Source organism: Echinops telfairi, unplaced genomic scaffold (assembly GCF_000313985.2).
Source record: "Echinops telfairi isolate 266 unplaced genomic scaffold, ASM31398v2 ScPeMD7_2;HRSCAF=8, whole genome shotgun sequence".
Taxonomy (NCBI): domain Eukaryota; kingdom Metazoa; phylum Chordata; class Mammalia; order Afrosoricida; family Tenrecidae; genus Echinops; species Echinops telfairi.
In genome coordinates, this window is record NW_022103898.1 from 53225158 (window position 1) to 53241917 (window position 16760).

The following is a 16760-nucleotide window of genomic DNA, read 5'->3' on the forward strand; positions in this document are numbered from 1 at the left end:
GGGCTGGAGGGTTTTTGGTAGCTGAAGATTGTAAAATTCCACAACATCTTTTTGCAGGCTTAATCTGGAAATTGGCAGAGAGCTGGCAGGGCATTAGAATTTAGGCAGGAAGTTTTAAGCTGGGAGATTTAAGCATATTAAGTGCTATTGAGAAGACTCAGGGGATGCATAAACAGAACCTATACAAAGAAAAAGGATGATATGACATTCTTTGATAAAGAACATTTCTTCAGTGGTAAATGAAGAGATGTGAAGTAGTGGCAAAGAAGGGTATTTTTATCATTATTTAATATTGCCGGAGTACAGTGATAATGGACAGCACACCAACTTTTAACCATCTGTTTTTAAATCTATTACTGAAATGTACCTTTTTTATTGCCTCCCTTAATCATGAGTTGCTCCCATATTTATTGCTTATTACCTTATAACATTGATCATCTTAATTTTGTATATCAATCTGGATTTTCATATTTCATACTGGGGCAATGTTTTTCTTCTTGAAGTCAGAAATGCAAGTATTAACCAACCTCCCTTTGCCAAAAGAAGTGGAGAAAAAAAATACATGTACCACTCTAAAAACAATCAAAATTTGTTTTGATCATCAAAGTTACTGTTTTCACATTTCAGGTTTCTAAATGCATTATCATCCACTGGCCCATTGTGAGAAAGGCAGAACTATGGAGTAAAAGCAGCATTACAATAATTAAATAGATACCTGCTACATCAATGGAAAATGCCAGTATTTCTTTTTTCTTTTTTTTTCATTTTATGGTTTTAATGGCACCTTTCCCCTGTATGTATATATATATTTAACAAGGGACATGGCATTAAAAAAAAACCATATTATTATTATTTTTTAATCATTTTATTAGGGGCTCATACGACTCATCACAATCCATACATACATCAATTGTGTAAAGCACATTTGTACATTCATTACCCTCGTCATTCTCAAAACATTTGCTCTCCACTTAAGCCCCCGGCATCCGGTCCTCATTTTTCCCCCTCCCTCCCCCACTCACCCTCCCTCATGAACCCTTGATAGTTTATAAATTATTATTTTGTCATATCTTGTCCTGTCCGATGTCTCCCTTCACCCACTTTTCTGTTGTCCGTCCCCCAGGGAGGAGGTCACATATAGATCCTTCTAATCGGTTCCCTCTTTCCAACCCAGGCTCCCTCTAAAATGCCAATACTTCTAAGGATACCTTTGGGAGGGTGGTCGGGACCGTTCAGGGCTCCCTGAATGGCCGCCTGAGCAGCAGAGTTCTGCGCCTTCAGCATTTCAATGGTTTCTCTGAGTTCTATAAGTTCAGACTCCTGTGGAACAAAAACATTTTGGAAGCTTTAGTACCTAGAGAGAAAAATAAGTCCCCTAGTTCTTCATTCATTTGGTGGTGCGTTTGAGTAACCATAAGACTGCTAAGTGCAAGGTTAGCAGTTCAAACCTACAAGTCTTTCTGCAGGAGAAGGTGAAGCTATTTGCTCCCTAAAGATTTAAAGTCTCAGAAATCCTAATTAGGGTTGCTGTGAATCAGAATAGATTCAATGGCAATGTTTTTCTTCTCTGTCTCCTCCTCTTCCTCCTTCTTCTTTTCTGGGGTAAATCTCCTAAAACAGTGGTGCAACCTTCCTCATGCCGCGGTCCTTTCATACAGTTCCTCATGTGGTGGTGACCCCCCAACCATAAAATTATTTTCGTTGCTACTTCATAACTGTAATTTTGTTACTGTTATGAATCGGGCGACCCCTGTGAAAGGGTTGTTGGACCCCCAAAGGGGTTGCGATCCACAGGTTGAGAACCGCTGTCCTAAGCGGTCTGAAGGCGTGGAGGGCTTTGTCTATTTTGTCTAATGACATCTTGCTCAGCTAAAGAACAACTCCCCTTTCTGACCCCCCTCCCCAGCAATGTCTTAATTATTCTGTTGTGAATGTGGTCTGAGTTGTCTTAACTTTATCAAACGGTGGTAGAGCTGAGCAGTACACAGTAAAACATAATATAATCTCCCTTATCTAGATACTAGCAGCCACGTAGAACAGAGCAGAGTGGCTCCATATATCACTGTCATGCAGACTATAATCTTTAAGGAAGCAGACTACCACAGAGAGGTCGCACTTTTTAACCACTGATAATTCTGATTGGCAATTGAGAATTTTAATCACTGTACCAGGTTACCAAATGTACGATACTGTCCTTAAATAATAATGAAATTATCAATAATTGATAGCTGGCAAATCCATTTTTAATAAAATGACTGTATTTTCTTATTAAAATCAGACTCATTTTCACATGTATAAATGAAATACATGAGATAAAATTGATCTTTCGCAGACATTGTCAAGTGAATGATTTCACCAGAAGTGAGCCATAGAGCATGGCCTCTCTCAGAATAACAAGAACACAATGAAGGGAAGTGGAACCAGCAGGACGGAAACAATGAGGATGCTCACACAGTGTGAAGAAGGTAGCCAATGCCACTGAACAGTCTGTGCAGAAACTGCTGAATGGTAGCCTAGACGGCGTGTCAACCTTTACAAAGCATGCCAAAAAAGTCCTATAAATTAATGAATAAAAGGGAACCGAAGCTCTGTTTCAGGTTTCCATCAGAACCTCATTCTGGTGAGACATCCTTTTTAGTGAAGACGGAAGTCCTGCGAGATCGCATCCTCTCCGAAGGGCACGGATAACAGAGATGTGGGTGAAGGGAGACAGCGGACAGTGTAAGATACATAATAACAATGTATAATTTCTCAAGGATACACGAGGGTGGGAGTGTGGGAGGATGAGGGCGGGATGGGAAAAAAGAGGAGCATCTATCAAGGGCTCAAGTAAAAAATGATTAAAAATGAGAATGGCAACCTATGTACAAATATGCTTGATACAATTGACATATGGATAGTTTTGAGAGCTGTAAGAGCCCCAATAAAATGATTTTTTAAAATCACATCCTTTCCAGCCTCCTATAGAAAAGGTTCCTGGGTTATATATTTATCATTAATCTTTAATATTTTTGGCAGAAAAGCCAAATAAGGAGGCTTCCTCATGATGAAGCATGGTTAGACTCACATATCCAGTTGTGGCATTTTAAAAATATTTTGCATCTGCCTTGAAAGTTTACGAAGTTTTCTAGTGAAAGAACCCAGAAAACGGCTCCATCTTCATTACAACAAAATCAAACTCTGCCTCCTTGCAACCCTACAGGACAGGGTAGAACTGCCTTGTGGGGAGCCAAGAAACAGCTGGTCTTTCAACAGCTGGCAATTTCAAACCTCTGACCTTGTGGGCAGCAGTCCAGCTGCTAAGATAAACCAAATTCACCACGTCTCAGTACAGTGACTCCTCAGTCTTTGCCCTGAAAGCGAACTGAGCTATGGTCACCTTTTGGCCTCCTGTTGTCTATGTTCAAGCCTTGGCTTTGAGTTTCCTCATTTTCAAGGCTTAACTTCCCATTCAAAAGCCGTTTCTCAGAGGTAATCAAGAGAAACCTCATGATTTACGGCTAGTGCAATGGGCAACATCGGAGCTCTATCATTCGTGTAAGAAGACACTCTGCCCTCCCGTGACACCCTCACAAGATTACCTATGATACCTTCAGTAAGTGTCATATTTGCTTAGAATGACAGAGACCTGGGGAACTGATGTGATGGTCTCGACTTTTATATTCCTACAGACGCACCTGTAAATATAGCTTTAGTACATGTGAACACAGAACATAACAATCGTTCTATACAATTTTAATTCATAAAATTATTGATTGGCATAATTCTTTTTATTCTGAGACTGTCTATAACAGCTGTCCTCAAATGGCTTTCTCTGAGAACATGAAGCCCTTGGAAGCATCTTGTGCCCCATTCTTGACATGGACAGTGCATAGCCCACAGCGTGCTACATAGAGAGAAGTCAGCTCCTCACATACACTGGTGACCTCGGCACTTCGGGGCTTAGCTCCCCCAGATCTCTGGTGGAAAAGTGGTGGTGAAGGGAGAAGAACTTGTAATCAGGGTAAGACTTTTTGAATTAATCATTTTATTGGGGGGGCTCTTACAAATCTTATGACTATCCATCATTCAATTGTATTAAGCACCTTTGTACATAGGGTGCCATCAACATTTCCAAGACATTTTCTTTCTACATGAGCCCTTGGCATCAACTCCTTTCCACCACCACCACCACCTGATCCACCCTCCCATTCTCGTGAATCCTTAATCAATTATATATTATTGTTGTTATTTCATGTCTTACACTGTCTGTTGTCTCCCTTCACCCACATTTCTGTTATTTATCCCCCTGGGTCAGGGTAAAAAAAATTTTTTAAATCATTTTATTAGGGACTCATACAACTCTTTTCACAATCCGTACAGATATCATTTGTGTCTAGCACATTCGTACATATGTTGCCATCATCATTATCAAAACACCTGCTTTCTACTGGAGCCCTTGGTATCAGCTCATTTTCTTCTCCTCCCTCCCCACTCCCCTCTCCCTCTGAATCCTTGATAATTTATAAATTATTATTATTATATCATACCTTACACCATCCGACATCTCCCTCACCCACTTCTCTGCTGTCCATCCCCCAGGGAGTAGGTTATATGTAGACCTTGTCATCTGTTCCCCCTTTCTCCCTCACCTTCCCTCCCGACAGGATAAAATTCTTAGTCAAATTATTTCATTATCATGATCTTAAAATGTTCAACCTAGTATGAGAGAGATTGGTTACCTTATAATTAGCAGTATTGACAATTATCTGAATTTTTTGCATATGTATAAATCTACTGGTATATAACACAATGTCTTCTAGCATCTATTGGGAAATAGTATTATTAGGAATTATTACTGGGACCTGCTGCTAGTATGATCTTTATTAAAAACTTTGTCATGGTAAGTTCACTGCAGTTTTAAGTTATTAGGTGAAGGTTTACATCATAACTTGTCAGTTTTAAATCCAGCAGTTCACATACATTTTGTGTGAACTGTATATTTGCTTCTGTTACCTTTAGGTCCTGCTTGAGGACAAAGACCACTGCACCCCTCGATGCATTGTTACTCAGCCCCACTTCTTCTCTGTGCTTCCTGTTCCATTTCTCTTTTCCTAACAGTCGGTACTTGCTCCTTCGATAAGTGCTGCCCTTTGGATCCTAAATGTTGATTATTCTGACCGGGGCTGAGTTCAGCTCCAGACCTGAAGGGTGACAGAGGACCAGAGTCTCTACCTAACCAGTAAGCCTGGTCTCTTATGATTTTGGATTTTATTCCACATTTTATCCCCATTCTATTCAGAACTTTCTAATGTGATCCTCTTCGAAGCAGTCAGTAATGGGAGCCAGGCACTGTCTAGGTTTGGTATCAGGGTCATGCAGGCCCATGTTTTCATGGTCCATTCGTTCACTGGACCACATGTTTCTATGTGCCTTCTGATGATCTTCATTCCTCCGGATGAAGAGAGACTAATAGTTGCACTTTAGATGACTGCTCATGGGAGCTTTCAAGACTCCATCACTGCTCACAGTTGGATGTAGAACATTGTCTTTGTAAATGGTGTTATATCAATTGACCTTGGAGCATTAGGGGGGAAAGTAGAAAAACTTAGATATAACCAAATTCCTTGACAGAATGAGTTGCTGGCCAGGGGTATCTGGTCCATAGCCTATATGCTCCACTACATTCAAGGAAATATTTACAGCAAAGGCAAATACACATATACAAATATTCTTTGTCAAATCTCATGGGTATACTTCCACTCTCCTTCCCAGACCTGCTCAGCTTGCATGTCTACTATATAATTATCTACGTTTAGATTGCCACTATTGTAGGGTAGTGTATACAACAATATTTGTTTCTGTTACCTTGAGGTCTTGCTTGATGACAAAGACCAATTCCTTCGATAGAGTTAGTTCCTAGACTTAGATCAAAGTTTCTCTCAACTAGCAAACCAAGCCCAGTCATTGAGTTTAGTCAGACTCATAGAGAACCCATAAGGGATTTCTGAGGGTATAAACATTTACAAGAGCAATAGCCTCATCTTTCTTCTGCAGAGACCAGCTGATTTGAACTGTTGACCTTGATAGAACCACCAGGGCAAGTTTTCCCTACACACACACATATGTATACATATACTTACATATTTAAGTATATGTATACATATCTATGTAAGTATTACATATTAAATATACATTTTATTAAATATTAAATATACATATTAAACATACATATTAAATACTTACGTATTTAAGTATATGTGTACATATCTATGTAAGTATATGTATATATACCTGACAATTACAATGCTCGATCATGCTAATTGCAGTATGAAATTATGTCTAGGTATTGTCCTATAGCATATATATGTATACAACCATATATACATAAAACATTGACAGCAATTTCCCTCCTTGCTCTCCATGCCTGTACTATTCCTTCCTCTAGGGTAGAATGTCTATCATTTTCTCTGAATAAGTCCTATTCATTTTTCCAAAGCCTTAGGAGTCTTGTTGTGACTTCCACTTAGAAACCGGCCTAAAGATGCCACAATTCCCTGTGAAATTGCTCATGACATTGTCCTGTTACATTTCTGATGGCACCTATAATTTTATGCCTCCTAAGTCATTTGTGTCTTTTCTTTTTTATCAAGCTACACGAGTATAAAATCAGCGGTCTAGCAGGCAAATTTGGCAGAAGAGTCAGAGTGATTTGGCATGAGGAAACAAGAAAAATTGTTAGAATACTATTCAAGGGAGTGATTCTGGTCTATAAACCAAGCTATAATTTTGATCCAGTTTTCAGGCTATGAATATGACATGATTATCAAAAGCACTTTTTGAAGCCAGAAGACTAAATCGTGGTTTATCTTTTTCTTAAGTGTCTAGCCAAGAACTGGTAATTACCTTGGCCTTTGCTTCTCTATTGAGTAGCAACTCAGAATCCCTTCCTAATATCTTCAGTTTTAGCATTAGTTTTTTCCCCCCAAGGCATTAACTATAACTTGTATTGCTATATGTTTTCATTTTATTTTTATTCTATGTCACTTATTAGAATGTTAACGCAACAAAGAGGATAGGTTATAGCTAAGGTGACCAGATTTAAAGCGGGACACCCTTGACGGGGGGTGGGGGGTGGGGGGGGTAGTTCTTATTATAAATTTGGCCTATATGGACCAAATAGACTGTCTCCTAACTTGTCGTGCATTCTTTCCAAAAATCGGGACTGTCCCGCCAAAAGCAGGACGTCTGGTCACCTTAATATACACGCGCATATTTTGTTCATTACTCTATTCCAGAGCCAGAAGAGCATCTTGTACATACAATCTCAGTACGATTTTAACGCAGGACTGAATGTATAAGGAACCTTGGAGCGCCAGCAGCAGAGAAAGAAAAGGTCTGCTCTATATTCTACAAGCTTTTCCCCAGGACTGTTAGATTACTGGAGAGCAATATGCCCTTTTATTTCAGCTCCTCCGCGCCTTTACTGAAATATGATAAAAATGTTATGCCCTCTGCTTTTAGAGAAAAGTCTTTTTGAGTAGCAATTTTGTAATTTGTTATCTCATGACCCCAATATAAGAACTTTTACAGAAAATTCCTCCTTGAATTCAGTGCCAAAAAAGTTTGTCTCTTCAATCTAAATTATGCTCTTTGAGTCACAAAGCTAGAACTAAACTTGCCGTGTAATCTCCCTTTGTGTGTTGGCTTCCTGGACATTTAATTCAGTTCATGCTAAAAATTCTCTCCACCCAAGCATCATGTTATGTACACTGCTCTATTCCTTTTTGTCAGATTCATTATTCATTTTATTTGAATTGTGTCACATTATATCATGGCACAATTTTATAGGAAAGTTCTAAATCATAGATTAATAAAATAAAATGGTTAACAATATTGTGAGCATACAGCTTGCAAGTGAAAAGAAGACATACTTTGTTTGTGAGTAAATGTCAAGCATTGGGAGTTTAGGGGCAGCGAAACTATTTTGTTTGATAAGATATTGGTATGTATGGTGTTATATATTTTCCAAAAACACAATGAACCACAATGTTAACTAAAGACTTTAGAATTAGTAATAATATATCAAAATTGCTTCATCAGTGTGAAAAATTCATATTAATGCGAGATGTCAACAACTGGGAAAATTGGGTTGAAGGTAGGAGAGAAGGAATAGGTAAAAATTCTGTGTTTCCTACTCATTTTCTTTAAATCTAAATTCTTCAAAGAAATAAAAGATATTAAATATTAAAACAGCAAGGGAATTTCAGATATAATGGTATTAAAAATATTTTAAAATTTCGGATACTATCTAATGCTATCACAAGGACAATGACCATCATGATAAAATTCCTTGACTTACATAGATATATTTTGAAATATTCAGGTATTATTCATGGACATATAAATTACCATAATAAAATTCCTGTATGTTTCCCCATAGTCCATAACAAATATTTGCAAATATAAAAGAATGAAAGGCCCCCAAACCTAAAGTCAACAAAACAAAAAAAAATTAATTTTATCTTCTTAAAGACATTGCAGCTTAAATACTAAACCTATTTTCTAGCAATATAGTTGGAATATGGGTAACTTGGTTAATCACTGGTTAATTTGGCTTAATCTTATATTTTTCAGAGGCAGGATTGAGAGAAACATGGAGAGTAATAGTTGCTGATTTCCTCCTGCATGGAGCATCTCACTTAAACCTTAGAATGATCTTAAAAGTTAGTTATTAAAATCCCTATTTACAAAATAGTGAATTTGTGGTTCAGAAAAGTGTTACATCAACTGCCCAAGATCACACAGTTCTTAAGAGACACAGCCAGAGGCCAACCCGTAGGGTTACTGAGCTCCAACGGTTATATCCTTTCTTATCCAGGTGCTCTGAAAGGCTTTGCTAGGTTCTTATGTTACATTGTGAAGGACCAGACTCTACTGCCAACCATTCTACAGCCCCCTAAGCTCCCTCTAAATTAATTCAGATAAAATCTCTGAATTCAAAGGAGTTTCTTATTTTCCCTTCCAGAAGAGGTTTGATAGGGAAGGATGGTGTCCTCTTTCATAGGCAGGGGGATAAATCAAAGGAAGCATAGCCCAAAAGGGAAAATGAGAACAGTTTGCCAGTCATACCAGGTGATTACAGGAATATTGTATCTTAACTTTTGTTTGATTGGATTGTTTATCAGCTTTCAAGAATCACCCACCCCCTGACATTTTTAATAGTGAATTGACCAAATGTGATAATACATGCTAATTCTCTAAAGCTAATGAGAGAGCTTACATTATGTTTAAAGACAAAAGTGAAGCCATCCCTATAGATAGATATCAATATTGATTGAAAATATCCCAAACTTCTTAGAGTATGGGCCTTTTGTAGAATAATATAAAACTGGAGACCCTGTTCATATTCTATACAGTTTTGGTATTTCCATGCAATGTCAGTTGCTCACCTGCCTCTGACATCTATCCAGGGACCCAGGCTACGATGTTCTAAACTAAGCCCAGGAAGACTAGTCATTATATGGACCATGAGCTGATTCTCACTGGGCACCTGGTCCTTTCTGAGACATCAATCTTTGTGAGCTAAATTCTTTGTTCTTTGTTTGTGTTTGTTTGTTTTTTCTTTAGTATGCCATAACATCCTTATTTTATTTTAAAAATAGTACTTAAATGAATTATTGCTGCTGAGAAAATACACAGTGAAACACGCAGTAAATCAATAGCTTCTCCATGTCCAACTTAGTGACATGGACTCTGGGTTTTGAGTGGTGTGACCCTTCCTATCCTTTTCTGAGTTTTTCTTCCTTCATTATCATAAATTCACTGTCCTGTCAACTTTGAGGGGTGCTGTTGTCAGTCTGATCCCACACAGACAGCTCTTAAAAGAACATAATATACAATACCGCTTGATGTGATTGAACTATGGAATGATATGATATCTGTATTAACTCTCAATAAAATGGTTTCCAAAAAAACACCCCAAAACATAATGTTCAAGGCAGAGCCTTTTTACTAATTAAGCTAAACTATTGTTTAGTTTTGAAGAGGACCTCAGAGGTTATTTTCAGTTCAAAGTTTAAAGATTATGTCAGGACAATAATTGTTAGGAGTCCACCCATGTTTTCCTGACTTTGGGAAGTCTAGAGTCCAGGTGTATTTGACATTCCACTCTGCAGTTCCCTCTTTAAAAAAAAAAATTAAATATTTATTTATTTATTTATTTATTTGCAGTTCCCTCTTTTGAGCAGGATTCTTCTCTGGGACATCAATTAAATTAAGATGTTCAATAATGATATCTAAGCACCAGCTGTTCTCTTGGTCTCCTGGCAAATTCATGGTGGTAATTAGTTACACATTCCATATTCTCTTCCTCGTCCCTGCTTTCCTTCTTCCTCTGTTGTTCCAGGGGATTAGAAACCAATTGGTCTGCCTCACACAGTTGCTGACAAGCTTTTAAAACCCCAGGCATCACACAATGAACTAGGCGGTTAAGAGAAGTACTGAACACATCATTAGGACAATTAACTGGGTGTCCCATGAAACCATGCCTGAAACTTCCAAATCAAGAAATCAGAACCTATAAAGTACTTTATTGTACATAAAACTTCTGACTGGACTAAAATAACTATACCTCAAACACAGAAAACGCACATGTCAGATACCACCCAGTCCCCACTGACTCCAAAAGTATGCACGATTGTCCCTGTCCCATTGATGTTGCCACCTAAACCCCTTTACTGGAAGCATTTGACCATCCATTCAAGACCTCCTTCCTGGGTCTCTCAGCCGGTATCCACAGTCTATAACCGGGCGTATAGACAGTACATTTGTGAACATTTTGACAGGGTGCAATTCTTGTCAACTGCATAATACATTTAATCTAGAGTGTTCTAGCTCTTTTCCTACACACCATTGCTTTTTCTTGACAATTTTTTAAAAATTTAAATTTAATTTTATTAGGGGCTCTTACAGCTCTTATCACAATTCATACATATATCCATTTAGTCAAACACATGTTTACATATGTTGTCATCATCTTTTTCATAACTTTTTCTTTCTACTTGAGCCCACCATTTGGTATTCTTTTAATAGTTTATTCTATCAGATGCAAAAAAACCCCAACCAGACTGTGTGTAAAGAAGAGAGTATGTGTGTGTATGTGTGTTTTCCAATATCCATTAATCTGTAACCTTAATTCTTAAATTAAAATCCGACAAAAGGGATTATTTCGTGATGGTGTTCTGCTTTAGGGCAAAGTGAATGCTTTGCAGCATTTCCTTTAAGGAATGGCACCTTGAGTATTTTTTAAACAGCCTGTGTGAAATGCTGTCTTCTTTCGAGCCTCAGAAGCAGTCCTTGAACCTACCTTCTGTTCGGCTGTCATGGTCAGACTCTGCAGTCGGCCAGTCATATTCCCCAGACTCTTTTCGAAAGCTGCTACAAGGTGAGCCTGCGAACAAAAGAGAAGGAACAAGTCTTAATAGTCAGGATCTTATGTGGATGGCTAAAAACACTTCATTTTACAAAATGCTTTATGTCAGGTATTGGCACTCTAAATTCTGTGCCCATTATCATTGGCTCTCAATGGTGGCTGTGCTAGAGCATACATCTTCATTTATTGCTCCTAAACTTTGGTTTCTTAAAATCAGCATTTCAGGCTCTTGACCTTTCACTTGAACTTAGCTTCTAAAAGGGCATTGTTATTAAGATCTAAAACTTAAACGGCTGGTTTTAAGACAGAGAAAATTAGAGTGGACAGGGAAAAATTTTACCTCATTAATCTTGTTAGACCTGCGTATGTTCATTTGTATAATTAAGATCATTAGATGCAGGAAATCCAAGATAGATAAACCCTACAAAAATAGTAAGGGGAGTAATGGTTCTCTGAGGGTACAGGAGGAGAAGGGAGAAGGGGGAACTGATAGCAATGATGACTGTACAGCCCCACTCGAGGGGAACGAATACCAGAATTATCAGTGAATGGATACATTGGATGGCATAAGATATGGCACATATAGATGATAACGGTTCCTGGGGGGTAGCGGAGGGGACGAAGGGGAGCTGATATCAAAGAGTTCAAGAAGAAAGAAAATGTTTTGAAACTGATGGTGGCAGAAACTGTATAATTACGCTTGATCTAACTTAAATATGGATTGTTATACAGTACTGTAAGAGCTCCCAATACAATTATTAAAAAAATTAGTGTAAAGCTATGCCACCTTTCTCTTAATTTTTAACATGAAATTAAAAAACAGGACAAAACATCTGTATACAATTGAAAGAGGAAAATGTAATTTTGGTACAAAGGGAGTATTCACATCATCACTGGCGAAGTCAAGCGCTTGAGACTTTCCCAGGCCCCGTTTGTCCCTTCCACCGCCCTGTCTTCTCTCTCCTCCGAAAAGACAGCCACTGTCCCAAATGATTATGTCTGCATTTTGCAGAGTTAAAGAGGCAGTCAAGTGGAATCACGCAGCATGCGTCTTGTGTGACTGTGCTCTTTGACTTGACACAGAGGTTTCGAGAGTCATCTGATGGAAATATGTGGAGTCTGTTTTATGTTGTAATGTATTCCTTTATGTAAACTAATCGCAAATTATTTGTGTGAGAACCCTTGTGTTCATTATACTTTGTTTTATTAGAATTGATTCTACCATGCATATAAAATGAGTTATTAAGATCTAAAACTTAAACGGCTGGTTTTAAGACAGAGAAAATTAGAGTGGACAGGGAAAATTTCTAGAAAGCCTTCGCTTATATTTACTAAGAGAAACATAAGGTTCTATTCAATATTGTAAAGTTTTCAATTTCCCAAAATGGAATGTTATAACTTTTATTTGCACAACTGCGAAGCCTTGAACATATACACTACAATATATTACTTCACTACACATTATCGTCATGTTTTATCCATTTAATCGGAGTCAACTAACAATGAAACCAGAATTACAAGAAATAAGTTGTTTAACATAAATTGATCAAATTTTGTAGCTATACAAAATACAAACTATTATTAAAATAAAGTTTTCAACCTCTGGAATACTTCCTTTTTATTAATGATGTGAAAAACATTTTTAAAAGAACATTGTAATGAGTCACATTGCTCTAATTAAAGTACGTTAAACTTTATTGTGAAATATCACTTTAAATATGTGATCGTGAACTCCTCCACCAGACAAACTCTGTTGCTTTAGAAGAAGTAAATGGTTAAGTTTCTCATGACATGGATACAAATGGTTAAGAGAACCCACAAGGTAAATGAAGGGAAACATTTTCTACTAATGATGATGTCTTTCACTTTAATGGAGAGAAAGTGGAAAGTTACACTTAGGGGAGTATAAGATAATATATCTTGTGTGAAAAACTTCACATCACAAACTTAACAATTATAGATTTGTAGGGGAATTGTTAATCATAGTTCAGGTGGTTCTGACTTTCCATTAAGCAGCTGCATAGTTTCCACTCAGAATAAAATTGGATCTGTACGATGATGAATAGTCCCTCACTTTGGTGAGGCGAAGTCTCACGGTAGCAAAATGAAAACGCGCGCCTCTTAGTTAATGGAGGATATTTTGCATCCTTATTGTCTTCAGTATGGGGAGCACACAACCTAAACCTGAATCAGCTTGTCACTTCTACTGTGTAAGAACTAGTGTGCTGTGAAATAGTAAACGGAAATATCAGTTTGCGTGGTCCCTGCCTTGTATTTGTTTACACAGAATGACATGACAGCCAATTCACCAAGTAAATAAGACACTGCAAAAGTATTCTAAATCTCTGTTATCAATATAGTTAGAAATACATATATTCATCTATGTATACACATAAACATTTGAAAATCAATAATTACAGGATTACTTGAATATTTTGAATATCATAAGAACATTTTAACATTTTTTATATTATATAAAATTGCTTCTTCAATGTTTGTTCTCATAATAAACAAAATAGTTTATCTCAGAGAAGAGGCCTCAGAGTATTGTCTGGATTATATAAAAAACATGAAATAGAACAAGACAGGAGGATATCTACCCAAACTCAATAACTTCTGAGAGATTATTAGTAACAGAGTTAGTAACTTTATATGCTAAAAGGCTAAAAAGATAAACAAGCCCGATGACTGAAAATTGTTAGCAATAACTCCCGTTAGTGACTGTTTACAAATTACATACAGGCTGAGCCTTGTAAAGAAGAGGTAATAAAAAGAAATGCGCCCCACCTGCCTTGGCTGCACGATGGTGTGGGTGAGAGCCCAGGGGGTTCTGCGGCCTTTCTGTGTGGGGCTCTTGTTTTCTTTCTGTTTGGTCGTGGGGTATTGATTCAGGGAAGGCCAGGTAATAGCTCCTGCCAACATATCCTCTCTTCTTTCTAAAGACATTCTAGAATACCTTTGCAACAGTCTTTCTGTGCCTTTGCGCAGCTCTCATCAGAGGGATGCGCCGAGAGGAGGGAATTCTGTGGAGTGCATAGTCCACTGAGTGGGAACTACATTCTGTCAGTTAGAAGAAAAGTGAGCTCACTGGATGTCTTTCTTGCAACTCTCCCATTTAACAAAGAAAACAATTTGAGTGGAGAGGCAATTGTCACATCTAAAACTTAAATCAAGATTGTTTTTGTAGACTCTATATAAATATAATCATAGCAGGTACAAACCCAGGATAAAGTACAAGAATTATCCAAGACTAAGGAAAGCCACTTAAGTTCTGATCACATTAATCATGTAAGGGGAAAAAATGAACAGCGGAGCAGCTGTCAATGATTGAAATAAATGATAGTTAAACATGCTCACCAAACCAACACCTTGTAAGAAGTCCTTATAACTCACGGATATCACATGTCTGCACAACAATAGTGATAGTATAGCTCCTACGCTGATTCAAACAAAGGTAAGGTGGAGTAGACTTGTACAGCGAACAAGCTACAAATCAAAAGCTTACAGTTACCACCATCAGAAACAGAACTTTCAAAAAGCTCCTGAACTAATATTGAAGAAATTTGGTACATAAATAATTTCATGCAGTTCCTATAATTCATTTAATTAAACACATGTATGTTAACATAGAGGTGTATAATAAAATAGATCAATAGGAATGAAACCAGAGGAAATAAAAACACATTCTGAAAAAAACTCAGGCACTGTATTTCTGAGGATGAGGAAAGATCAGGTGTGAAATGGGCTTATGAAACTAGATGACAAATTCAATGATAGAGAAGCATTCAAGCGATTTGTAGTTAATAGCTGATTTATGAATAACTAATTTCTGAATCTGCAAAGGATAACATTTCCTTAAAAACACAAATGAACATAATTACACAAGATTTCTTCTTTTGTAGGCACAGTGACACTAATAAAATATTTAACATATTTTAGACATTCTAAAATAAGATAGGACATTTTACATATGTCCATGAGAATTGGGTCTCACTTATTGCAGCATTCAGTCAAAAAGTGAATTCTAATAAATTGCCTTTTTATCAGAATAAAATACAATGTTAAAGATCAAGATTAAAATCATTTTATATTTTATATTTGAAATCTTCAGTTAATAAATTTATCTGATGGTAAGAAAATGTAAGCCATGTCATCACAAAATAAATGAGCACTACACTGTAAATCAGGGAGCCCGGTGGTATACTGGTTATGTGTTGGGCTGTCACCCTCAGGGTTGGCAGTTCAAAACCACCAGCCACTCTGAGGTAGAAAGACTGGTCTTCTACTCCCCTAAACAGCTGCAGTCTCGCAGGGGCTCACTATAAGCCAGCCTTGACTTTCTGGTAATGAATGTACAGAGTGAATAACGTTGAAGCTTCCAGGTAACTTACAAGTAGAATAGAACTCTTTCTAAAGATTGTGGTGATTTTAAATTGAATTTTGTTTTTATTTTAAAAAACTATAGATTAACAAAAAGCCACAAGGATAGCAGAGATAAGTTAGTTATACTCAATGATTATATCTTCTTTATTGCAGGATATAGAACACCTGAATTTTACATTAGTCTACATATGTAGATTCATGTAAACACCACTTTAATCAACATCCAAACTGTTCCCTCACCAAAAAAGAGCTCCTTCTTGCTACCCGTCACACCCCCACCTCCATCCACTTTGTCTAACCCTTGAGGCCCACTGAACTATTGTTTAAATTTTTATCATTATGAGTGTTATATATAGAAATATGCAGTATATAACCTTTCTTTAGCTTTTTTTCACTTAGTCTAATGCGGTTGAGATTCATTCAAGTTCTAATATGTATGAATACTTTGTTTCCCTTAATTATTGAGTTACATGCCATGGTATGACTGTATCAAAATTTGTTATTCATTCACCTGAAGTTGTTGTTTTTAAGTGCTTTCAGGTGAGTTCCGACTCATAGAGATCCTATCCGTAACATAAGGAAATACTGCTCTGTCCTGTGCCATCCTCATAACTGTTCTTATGCTTGAGCACATTGCTGCAGACCCCATGGAAATGCATCATGTTGGGGGCCTTCCTCTTTTCACTGACCCACTACTTTACCAAGCGTAATGTACTTCCAAATAGGGACTGGTCTATCTGGATAACAAGTTCAACGTATGTAATTGAGTAGGAGTTTCCATTCTTGCCTCTAAGAAGCACCCTGAGGGTACTTCTTCTTGACCAGTTTGTTTGTGCTTTTCACAATCCAGAGCACTTTCAATATTCGTTGTCAGCACCACAATTCAAATGCACGGATTCTTCGGTGGTCTTCAGTTTTCAACGTCCAAGTTGGGCATGCATTTGAGCTGAATGAAAATACTGTG

General features: G+C 37.4%; 1 protein-coding gene across 1 annotated transcript in view; it reads right to left on the reverse strand.

The window, feature by feature from the left end:
- NAV3 (neuron navigator 3) overlaps positions 1-16760 on the reverse strand; it is a 694120-nt gene that overhangs the window by 44574 nt on the left and 632786 nt on the right. The window contains exons 23-24 of the mRNA XM_045289780.1: positions 11348-11431; positions 1209-1320 (exon numbers count right to left, since the gene is read on the reverse strand). Of these exons, the coding sequence (XP_045145715.1) occupies positions 1209-1320; positions 11348-11431 (196 nt within the window). The remainder of the gene's footprint in view (positions 1-1208; positions 1321-11347; positions 11432-16760) is intronic.